General features: G+C 35.6%; 1 protein-coding gene across 1 annotated transcript; it reads right to left on the bottom strand.

Annotated features, from left to right (window-relative positions):
- Positions 1-888: 888 nt before the first annotated feature.
- On the bottom strand, positions 889-1,529 carry LOC149395076 (glycine-rich protein). Its single transcript, XM_089614108.1, has one exon. It carries the CDS (start codon positions 1,424-1,426, stop codon positions 1,064-1,066), a length of 363 nt encoding a protein of 120 aa, XP_089470234.1. The 5' UTR covers positions 1,427-1,529; the 3' UTR covers positions 889-1,063.
- Between the last annotated feature and the right edge of the window lie 10,663 nt (positions 1,530-12,192).

Below are 12,192 nucleotides of genomic sequence, written 5' to 3'. Positions count from 1 at the left end.
CCCCCATATAATTACCAAAAAGCCCAATTATGTTTTGTTTTGTACGTAAGCCCATCCCCACTAGGTCATTTTGTCCTATTTACTCATTGTAATTAGTACTAATTGTAGTGCAGTACTAAATAAATATATAATAAAGAAATGTGGACATGATACATGCATGGGAAATGACAAACCATTTAAGATTATTAATTTATTATACAAACCCTCTCTCTTTCTTCTCTCTTCAGTCCCGAGTTCTTCTTCTTCTCAAATACCTGCAAAAAATTAAAACCCTATTTTTGGAAGTTTGATCTTGAAATTTAAAGATTTAAACTCAAAATCATCAAAAAACTTAAGAACGACGGGAACCTCACCGGGAAAGGCGGGATCCGGCGGGATCTGGGAGGAAATGGCTGTGCTCGCGTCGGGAAGGTGGCGATTTGGCGGGATCCGAGCGGGATCTGGGAAAAAAATGCTTGGCTCGCGGCGGAAAGTTGTCTTGATTAAACCGACCCAAATGACCACATTTTAGGGAATCCGGATTTTTATAGCCGGTTTTTTTTTTTTTTTTTAAGTGAACCGGACCGGGAAGTGAGAACCGGGTTCCTCACTGGTTCCCGGTCAGGTTCCCCCGGAACCACCGGAAACTTCCGGTTTTGGTGGTTCCGGTGCCGGAGAGTTCAAAAAAGGGGGAACCGGACCGGTTCCCATCCGGTTCCCCCGGGATTTAAAACCCTGGTTTGGATATACACATGAAGAAGAGATATTGCTCTCCGCCATGTCACATAAAATAAAGTAATATACTATATTTGACACACATGTTATATATATATATATATATATATATATATATATATATATATCTATATATATATATATTGAAATTAAGAGTCGAATCACATCAAGAGAGGATCGAACATGAAGAGCATATATAAAAACGAAATTTCATACATATCAATCACCACATACCACACGAATTACTTTCACACGTTATTATTATAGCGAGACTCGGCCAAAGTCCAACATAACTACGACACATCAATTACGTTGACTTTATTTTCAACTTTGAAATTCTACTAACTACTCAATTTCCTCCTCCGTTTCGGCCTGAGCCCGAGCCGGCACGAGAGCCCGCGGATGAGCCCGCCTCCGAGCCAGCCCCGCCTCCGCCGCCCCCGGAGCTAGATGAAGAAGACGCGCTCGAGCTCGAGGAAGAGCTCGACCCTCCAGACGACCCGGAACCTGAACCAGAACCCGCCCCGGCACCGCTGCCTCCACCCCCAAGCCCGACCCCGATCCCTGCCCCGATACCTAACCCTCCATCAAGTAACCTGCCGAGGTCCAAGCCCAACAAGTTCTGCCTCGCAACTATTCGGCTCTCCGAAGCCATGACCATGCTTGAAACAACAAGCAAAGCAATGAGTCCCAAACACTTGGTGTAGGCCATTTTGGATCGAGGTAGTGTGAAGAAAAGTAAATAATGTTCGGATTGTGTATTAGGGTTTAGTCTTTGTAATCGGACTAGTGAATTTTTTTTTTGAGAGATGGATGGAACGTTGAGAAGAGTGTGAGCTATTTATAGAAGTGGAATTGGTTTTACAATTTACGCAAGCGTGAACGAAGTTGGCTTAGTGAGTCAGTGACCACCTTTTATCTGGTCACACGTGTGAATTCTTGATTTGTTTATGGTGATGCGTGACAATCTTTTATTCTTATTTTTATTTTTAAGGAAACCTGGTCCAGAAGTATATGTGGAGTTTTTATTTATCTATTTATTTATTTATTTTCAATACCATATTTCTTAGGACTCTGTGTTTATCAGTACTAAGCTTGTCAAGAGGTTTTTTTTAGTGGAGAGACATCTTTAGTTCACATTAATGGAATTGTGGTGCCGACCCATTAATTCAGCTATAGCTCGTGATATCATATAGCACTATATTCTAGTGGGGATTGATGATTTGTGGTGTAAAAAAGATGTTTCTATTAATCGTTGCCAGTATAATGTTGATCGTGTTGGCATGCAATACTTCTTAAAAATTTATATCTAAAGGAAGTGGCCATCATTTAATAAAAGACCTTTTAAAAAAAATAATTAACTTAAACGTTTAAAATTGCTAAATAATCAACGTTTAATAAATCTTAGATAAATAATCATTTTTTTGTATTTACAGACGTAAATATTAAATAAATAAACACCTCCATGTATTAAAACACATCATTATTTATGATAATTTATAAAAAAATTTACAAAAAATTAACTATTTAACAATAACAAACGTTTAAATTGACTATTTTCTTAATTTTATGTTTAATAAATAAAATAAACATGGAGATCATTTAAATGGATTATTATAGAATAGCGAGACATAACATTGTAGTACATTGGGGTATAATAGAGATCATTTGCTTTACGAGTCCTATTTATTTCGCTGCATCTCTTCTCGTCCTTTGTCTAGAATGAGCAAACATATATGCACAGGTGACTACATATTAGCTATCATACTTAAATACACTAGTTTTAGCAAGCGCGTAAATCACTGTAAGAATTGTAAATTAACCAACCTTTTGTAAATTCTTTGTAAATAGCCAAGTTGCATATGTGACATCTTATTAACTCCTTATTCTTTTTTTCATGTTTGCCATTTATTAATTTCGACCAAATATTTCAAATTAGACAATTATTTTTTTAAAATTTGAATCAAATATTGAAACCGATTAGGAAGTTTCAAACGTTAGAATTTGAAATTTTCCAGCAGATTGCAGTTATGACCGAAATTTGATTTCGTTTTTAATTGATGGGTTGTAAATAATGAGCGGGAATTGGCTGGATTATAAAAGTCTTTTTCTATCCCGTAAATAAGGTGCCCTTGCTATTTATAGGATATTAACAAAACGTGGGCTATATTACAAAACACTATAGCATATATGGCTATATAGCTTAATAACCCTATCATAAATGATAATAACAAGTAAAATTTATAGAGGTTAACTTGTGTTATCAAGCTTCTTAAACAATAGGCACTAAAGAAACCAGCAATTAAGAAAAAAAAAACCCCTTAAAAATCATGAATAAATGATAAAATGTAAAAAAATTACTTTGTACATTGGTTAGACTTTCATGGGTATTAAAACTTGCGTTCACTTTCAATGAAATATGGAGACACATATAAGGTGAAGGGAAATAAATATCAAAGAGAAAAAGAAAGAAAATTTAATAAAGAAAATATAAAACTATTTAAAGTAAGTAATGCGTAACAAAATTACAAAAGGTAAGAAAAAATGCTATTATGATTCTACATTGCATAATCGTTGCTTGCGCCTCTCTCACCAATTCGAGTTGTATGTCATGGTTAAAACATCCGGCTTCCTAAATTGCTTTGCCAATGTCATAGCTTCTATATATAGCATATCTTGTGGACCACCTGTACCATGTAAGATAATTTTTTTTTTTACCAGTATACATGGTCTTTCAATCTACTCATTCCAACAATATCTACGATACTCTGGTATTCATCATTTTGAATTTTGGTTTGTTTATGCTGGAAGTAATCTCATATTTGTGCTCAACTTTGACATAAATATCAACCACATACTCTGATAAGGCCTTATTTGCTATCTATAACAGTAGTAATCAAAATCAGAATAGTATCAAATTAGTACACGTGGCGGCTTTAATTTATTTTTTTCAGTATTTTTTTCAAAATAATATCAAATTAGTGAAAAAAAAAATTATCATTAGGTATATAAGTTCTTTAATTGCTCTTTTTTAGTGTTTTAACATAATTTTTTTTTATCTTTTTTATTTTTCATATGCCCAAATGGATATTTTCTTCGACTAATTATAACATTTTACTAAATATTATATGTACGCAATATTTTAGAAAATTGTTGATATCCCTAAAATTTAATAGCCGTAAATTATTAATATGTACCCAATTCATAGCCCTAAAATACAATATTAACATTATAGAAAACCGTTGATATCTCAATATTTTACAATTACAAATTTTAACGTTATTAAACCAAATTCTTAACGATTTCAACTTTAAATGCACGCATAGCCCTAAGAAACTGAATGAGCCTTATTTCTCCTATTTGTATTTATATTTGATAATTTATCCACATTTTTTTTTATAAATTTATCCAAATTTCTATAACATAGATAATAAAGAGAACATTTCTCCCACTTTTTAAAGTAACAAATGGTAGAAAAAAAACTCTTTTATTATTCAAAGTTTTTTCAAAATATTGCATGTTTTCCTATCGGTCAGATTTCTTAGAAGTATTATGGATAGAAAAAATTTTAGGCAAATAAAAGTTGAAGTTAAATTTTGATAAAAGAAATAAAAATAAGAGATATAGAGAAATAGAAAGTAAGTAAAGTTTCTTATATTTATATTAATAATATATATATTGTTATGTTAAATTGCAAAAGTGCATTATATATATATATATATATATATATATATATATATATATATATATATATATATCATACAATAACATATAAAATCTACGTGAAATATTAATACCACATAGTTTTTCCAATAATATATATATATATATATATATATATATATATATATATATATATAATAACATATACTCAAAATAATGTATGTTATTGATATCAGTGTTTTAAATGTCGAAGAAAATCGGTGAAAATCGGCGGCGGCGTCGCTGCCAGAGTAAAAACGGCCGGCGACTATATATATTATCGTTTCGCCGTTAAATATCGTTCGATTTTCGTGGAAACGACATGTCGATTGGCCCAATAACGATCGGACGTTTTCTTTCATTTTAAAGAATAAAACTAAAAAATTGTCGTGGATTTTCGTGAAAAGTCAAAGGAAACGGCTTCATTCCAACGATATTCCGGCGACCCACTTCAATGGCGAAACGATCCAGAATCCGGCGAACTTCTGCAACTTTCGCCGATGTCGTTTTCATTTCGACACGGTGCTATACAAATTCAATATATTTTCGGCGAAAATCGAAGAAATCCAAGATACACTGTAAAAAATTTCAAGAAAAAAAATATGTAAAACTAGGGTGAAACAAAATTCAAAACATAATCTCAATCTCAAACCTAATCAATATTTCAACTAATTTCTATGCAAAAAAAAAAATCAAATCCCACACTTAATTTCAACACAAAAATCAAATTCCATATGCAATTTCAACACAAATATCAAATTTCATATGCAATTTCCACACGATTTCAACACAAATATCAAATTTCATATGCAATTTCTACACAATTTCAACACAATATGAAATTCCATATGCAATTTCTACACAATTTCACACAAATATCAAATTCTTTCTCAGTTTCAACCTAATTTCTATATAAAATGATGAGCATGTAGGCATAGTGGAGAGCGAGAGATGTGTGGTCGTTGTCGGAGATGAGTTGTCTGGGGTTTGTGGTCAGAGTCGGAGATGGTGGGTTTGAGGTTGTGTGGGTTTCGTGGGTTTGTGGTCGGAGTAGAAGAGGAGAGGATGGGGAAGAGAGAGAGGTCGGGGAATAGAGAGAGAGGGGAAGAGAGAGACGGCGTGGAAGAGGAGGAGGCAGGGAAGAGAAGAGGACGGCGGCGGGAGAGAAGAGAGTGTTGATGAGAGAGAAGAGAGATGGCGAGGAAGAGGGCGGCGGCGGCGGGAGAGAAGAGAGAGGGAGGTCAGAGCTGGAGGAACAGAGAAGAGAGAAGAGAGAAGACTTTAGACGGAGGTCTAAAAAACTGAAAATTTTCGAGAGGGAAAATCTTTTAAAATAAAAATCTAGATTAAAAAAGGCTTCCACAATGGGTGGGCTTGCCATTGTGGAAAATTCGCCGCGGCGGAGGTATAATTTGGCCGCGGCGACGCCACCTCGCTCCAGCGAAATTTATGCACCGACGCAGCAAAATGATTTCCCAGAAAACATGCTCTTGCCAACTCATTTCACTGCGGTGATGCACATGTTTCGCTGTGGCCAGAACAGTCTTACCGCGGCCAACCTGAAGCACGGCCGCGGCGAAAAGACTTCCCAGAAAATATTTTCTGGTGGCAGAGTTCGAAATTAGCCGCGACCAAAACTTCTAGCTGCGGCGTAATTTATGCACCACCGCGGCAAACTAAATTCTCAGAAATTCTTGCTCTTAGTAGCTCAATTCGCCACGGCTACATTTTCAATTAGCCGCAGCAAAACCATTTCGCCGTGGCCAGAAGCATGCACCGCCGTAGCGAAAGGACTTCTCTGAAATTATTTCGTGGGTAATTTCTCCACAACGGGATGGAGTCCTCTTGTGGTAGATCACGTCGCGGCAGGGTTACATATTTGCCACGGCGAAATCACGCGGACTGGTCCTATAAGTTAAAATTTCTTTTCGTTGTCACTTTAAAATCTCAAAAACGCTCTCGGAAAATAATTCCAAATGCGATTTCGACCCAGTCTGTGCTAAGTCAAAACAAGAACTAGACAAGTTTTACGAAAATTGTCTAAAGGGTATTTTTGTCTTTTTGGACATAAGATGTAATAAATAAGTTTTTTGACATTGTCATATGATGACAAATGAAAGACGTCAAACGACCATATTAAGAATATTGGGCCTTGAGGATTAATTACATTTCATGGAAATTTACTTGAAAATTCTTAATGGGCTTTACTTATGTTGTCATGAACAAATGAATAAACATCTAGAAGCTACTTCTAGAAGGCCTTGCACGTCCAACCCAAGGAAAGAGAGATTAATTTTGTGCATTGATGTATGAAGATACTTGCCAAAAGAAAAAGAGGAAACAAAAAAAGGAAGCATGATGGACGGCCAAGGCTATGAGGGAAAAAAAGAGGAAACAAATCTAAGGTCTTCTAGAAGGAGCTTGGACGTCCAAAGGGAGAGAAAGAGAGGAAAATATTTGCTCATGAATGTGTGATATTCTATGGAAAAGAGGAAACTACACTACTACAAATGTTGGATTACACAACGGATATTCCACAACGGAACATAGTACCGTTGTGGAATCTTTATGCTTCCACAACGGTACTGTGGTACCGTTGTGGAATCCCGGACATTCCACAACGGTAAGGTGACCCGTTGTTGGATCTCGCCGCGGCCAAGGCATCAACTTGCCGCGGCCAAACTCTTCCACAACGGTACAGTGTACCGTTGTGGGAGAACTGTAAAACCAAACATTTCGCCGCGGCGAGCTTAAGCCTTGGCCGCGGCGAAATGTTTCCACAACGGTACAATAACCCGTTGTGGAAATATTTCGTCGCGGCCACGTATATATTTGGGCGCGGGCGACATGTCGCAGACTGGAACTTAAAAACTTCCTTCTCGATTTTTTTTTCAAAAATTTCAGAAATTTCATTCTCTTCTTCTTCTTCTTCTTCTCTCTCTCTCTCTTCCCGACCCAAACCCACTATCTCTCTCTCTCTCTCTCTCTCTATAACCCACGCCCACTCGCCGCCCCTCCTTCTTCCTCCGCCGCCGTCGCCGCCCTCTCTCTCTCTCTTCTCTCTTCTTCTTCTCCGCCGTTCTCTCTTCTTCCTCCGCCCTTCTCTTCTTCTCACCTTTTTTTCTTCCCCGCAACCCTCTCCTTCTTCTCCACCCTTCTTCTTCTTCCCCGCCCTCCTTTTTCTTCTCCACCCATTTCTTCTCCCCCGTCCTCATTTTCTTCTCCGCCCCCTTCTTCTTCTACGCCCTCCTTCTTCTTCTCCGCCTCTCCTTCTTCCAAACCAACTCTTCGCAAACCCACCAAACATTCCAACCCACCCCCACACAAACCCACAAACCTTGCCTCCGACCACAACCCACATCTCCGACAACTTCATTGACTCACCACGCCCCATGCTCGTCGTCTTCACTCCGGGTAAGTATTTTTTTTATATAATTTGTATTTTTATGTTGAAATTAGGTTAGAATTGATTATTTGTGTCTAAATTATATAGATATTGAATATTGAATTTGATATTTATGTACAAAATGAGTGTGGAATTGAATTTTGGTTTGAGTTTATGTTAGATTTGAGTTAGAATATTTGATTACCTTGAGTTTGAGTTGGAATTGAGTTAGAATATTACATTGAATTTCGGTTTTAGTTTGTGTTGGAATTGTTTTGAATTGAAATTGAATTTCGGTTTAAGTTTATGTCGGAATTAGTTTGAATTGAAATTGAATTTCGGTTTGAGTTTGTATTGGAATTGGTTTGAATTGATATTATGTTTAATTTTGTTTTTTCATAAATTATGTCTACTACAACTAAGGAAGTGGATAAAAAGGTAAATTAATTATATGTTATTTGAAGTATTTCATTTACACGAATATTTGTTTTCTAATGTTTTTTGTTGTTGTAGTAGACAATAACAAGAACCTTTCCTCCGACCACAACCCACATCTCCGACAACTTCATTGACTCACCACGCCCCATGCTCGTCGTCTTCACTCCGGGTAAGTATTTTTTTTATTTAATTTGTATTTTTATGTTGAAATTAGGTTAGAATTGTTTATTTGTGTCTAAATTATATAGAAATTGAATATTGAATTTGATATTTATGTAGAAAATGAGTGTGGAATTGAATTTTGGTTTGAGTTTATGTTGGATTTGAGTTAGAATATTTTATTACAATGAGTTTGAGTTGGAATTGAGTTAGAATATTAGATTGAATTTCGGTTTGAGTTTGTGTTGGAATTGTTTTGAATTGAAGTTGAATTTCGGTTTAAGTTTATGTCGGAATTTGTTTGAATTGAAATTGAATTTCGGTTTGAGTTTGTATTGGAATCGGTTTGAATTGAGATTACATTTAATTTTGTTTTTTTCATAGATTAATACTACTACAACCAAGGAAGTTGATAAAAAGGTAAATTAATTACATGTTATTTGAAGTATTGAATTTACACAAATATTTGTTTTCTAATGTTTTTTGTTGTTGTGCGTACAAGGATTTTTTTTTCGGATTTCTAGCTTGACAACCAAGGAGCCCGAAGTAACAGTCATTCAAAGTTTACGTACAATTGAAGAAGTCATATACACCAGATAACTTAGAAAAAGTTCGAGAAGAGTGGGTATTTTACGTACAAACTTTTATAGAATGTGAATATTAGTTTGATTTTGGATGATATAGATATTTGTTTTGGATTTTTTTTTATATATATATTTGGTTTTGGATGTTATGAATATTTTGTTTTGGGTATATAATTTCATTTCAGGTTTTTTAATTAGAAAACTATAAAAATAGTTCTCAGCTACAATTTCGCCGCGGCTACGTGTATATTTCGCCGCGGCGAAACTTTACACAACGGTACAATTGTACCGTTGTGGAAAGATTCGCCGCGGCGAACTATACACGTTGCTGTGGCGAGATGTTTAAATCTGTTAAATTTTTCCACAACGGTACTGTACCGTTGTGGAATGTCTAAGATTCCACAACGGGACGAGTACCGTTGTGGAATCATTACACAACGGAGGATTCCACAACGGTACAGAAGCGTTGTGGAATCATTCCACAACGGTACTGTACCGTTGTGGAATCCCCTGTTTGTAGTAGTGCTACCTTTTTGAAGGGAATCCTTCTCCTATAAATAGAGCTCTCATTCTCATTGTTATCCTTAAGAATTCTCAACTATACGACCAAATCTTGTAAGTTCTTCTTCTACTTGTTACAAATATGATTCCCCTGTACATTAGACTAATTAGAATGGGTATTTGTTGAAAAATCTAGGGTTTTCTATCATTGAAGATGAAAAATGGATGTGGGAGAATAGATTAAACAAGATTTATCAAGAAGGTGTTGATGAGTTTGTAATTTTGCTAGAAAGAATATGGATGACGTGAAATCTATTTATTGTCCATCCGTTCGATGTGGAAATCATAGGTATTTTTCGCTTGATGACGTTCAAACTCATTTGTTTGTGTATGCAATAATGACCTCGTATCAAATATGGTAATACCATGGTGAGGTTTTTCATTCTACAATAAGCAATGGAGATGATGATGATGATGAAGATGATGTTGATGATATGTTATCAAAATGAGTTGAGCGACCGGAGTTGTTTGAGTCGATGATGAATGATGCGGATGTTAGGAATTTTTGCTCACGAGAGATAATGAATAAATAATACTAAATAGAATAATGGTTTACTTTATTAGCATCATATGATTAGTGGGTTCAACTATGAATATTAAAATCAATAGCAACTATCATACGAAGCCTCCGTATTAAACTAAGTCAAGTGCTGGGCACCTGAGTTCGGGCGGTGAGCTAAAGTATGATCGATGACTCGTACATGTATGGATAGCTGTATCTAGTCATATATGTGGAACACCAGTGAAGGTCGATTACGACGTTCGATCATTCTCCACTTGTGATAAGTGCATGACCCGGACAGACTTTGGTTGTAGATGTGTCGTTTAAGTACTTTTACGACACACTAACCGGGGTCGCTATGATGGTCGCAATGAGATTTGATCTAAATCCTGAAGTGATCATGGACAATGGATCATGTTACCATGCTCTTTGACTCATTCGCTAAAAGGCTAATATAATGCTAATCACAACTTATGTCTTGGGAGTTTCGGAGCATGATTCTAGTGGGAAGTGGTTGACAAATACAGAATCCAGCCTTCTTGAAAGAAAGTCAATGTTCACTCACCTAAGGCTTGATTCCAGAACCGATAGATTGCCGACACTTCCGAAGTCTGTACATTCGGAAGAATCTTTTGCTGGGGAAGCAACAATGCTTAGGGTATATAAATATTAAGAAAGGTGTAACAGATTAATTGACCTTTCTCGATACGGGTTGAACCTGGAGGATCTTGATCATGTACTGACTAGATCAGTGGACACTCGTCACGATGAGTAAATATAATTCTAGTATAAAGGAGAGTTCAGTCTTGACGTACTTAGGTGGAGTCTGACCAAGATTAGACAAATCAATGTGGAAAAGAGAAAGGACTTTTTTGTCTTTTCACCGCATTCGTTAAGCTTCTATTACTAGGTCCATAGTCCCGGATTTGGTTTCGATAAGACGAATAAAGAACCTCTAATAATAATGCTTCATTATTATAATCTCACAAGCTGTAATTGTGTTTGACAGCATCAATTCTGAAATATGGGTATTTGCATAATTAAATAATTATTTATGGTAGTATTAATTATTTATTGTTTGATCAAGTAAATAATTAATCAATTTCTTATTTGTTTATTGTTGGACCAAGTAAATAAATAATTAATTTAGTTTTAAGCAATTGGGCCTTGCACAAATGAGGAAGTCGAAATTTAAGGGTTGAGGCACAAGGGATTTGCATCCAACTCTCTTGGCCTTGAGGTCAAAATTCGTTTCTTCCATATTGGTACTTACCAATATTTTCTCTTTAGTTGTTTAAATAAAGGATAGAGAAAAATATTTAGAAGAAAATAAGATATTTTTATTTATTCTCTTTCATGAATATTTAGAGAGAATAATATTTAAAAGGAAATAAGATATTGTCTTTTACTCCCTCTCATGAATATTAGGAGAGAATAATATTTAAAAGGAACTAAGATATTTTCATTTATTCTCTCTCATGAATAATAGGAGATAATAATATTTAAAAAGAAATAAGATATTTATTTTATTCTCTCATAATTAAATATTCTCTATTTAAGCAGAAAATAAAATCTCATAGATACTGATCTGATGGCTAAGAGAGAAAGTAGGATTCATGAGATGAGATCCAATGGCTAAGCTTTGATTTAGTAGTGTGAACACAATAAAAGGAAATAATATATATTGGAAACTATCAAGAATATATCATTTGCACTACTATAAATATGTGTTCATGAGAAGAGAAAAATAAGTCTTTGAAAGAGCAAATTTTCGTCCACCTGTCTAGCTGTGGCCGTCTCTCTCTCTCTCTCTCTCTCTCTCCCGGGTGCTAAAGCATGGATGTTTTGTACCCATTGAGCTCTCTCTCTCTCTCTCTCTCTCTCTCTCACCCCTTTGAATTACTCAATTCCGTTCTTAGAAAATAAGAGTGAGTCTTGAAACAACATTATTTCTTGATCAAGTGAGATTAAAGAGTGTGGTCTCACGCCGTCTTTCTTGATTCGTCCAGAGATTACGTCTCTAAAGACTATGATGTTATCAAGAGGAGTACGAGGATCTGAAAACTTGAAGAAGAAGCTCAAGGCGTTTGAAGACGGATTGTGAAAGCTTGAAGTTTCAGTTCATGAACCCAACCCGTAAGTGTTCT

The sequence above is a fragment of the Urtica dioica genome, chromosome 5 (assembly GCF_054948205.1).
Source record: "Urtica dioica subsp. dioica isolate 48M chromosome 5, U.dioica_male_clone48M_v1_H2, whole genome shotgun sequence".
Classification (NCBI taxonomy): domain Eukaryota; kingdom Viridiplantae; phylum Streptophyta; class Magnoliopsida; order Rosales; family Urticaceae; genus Urtica; species Urtica dioica.
The sequence above is the reverse complement of the archived record's forward strand: the minus strand, read 5'-3'. Positions and strand labels throughout refer to the sequence as shown.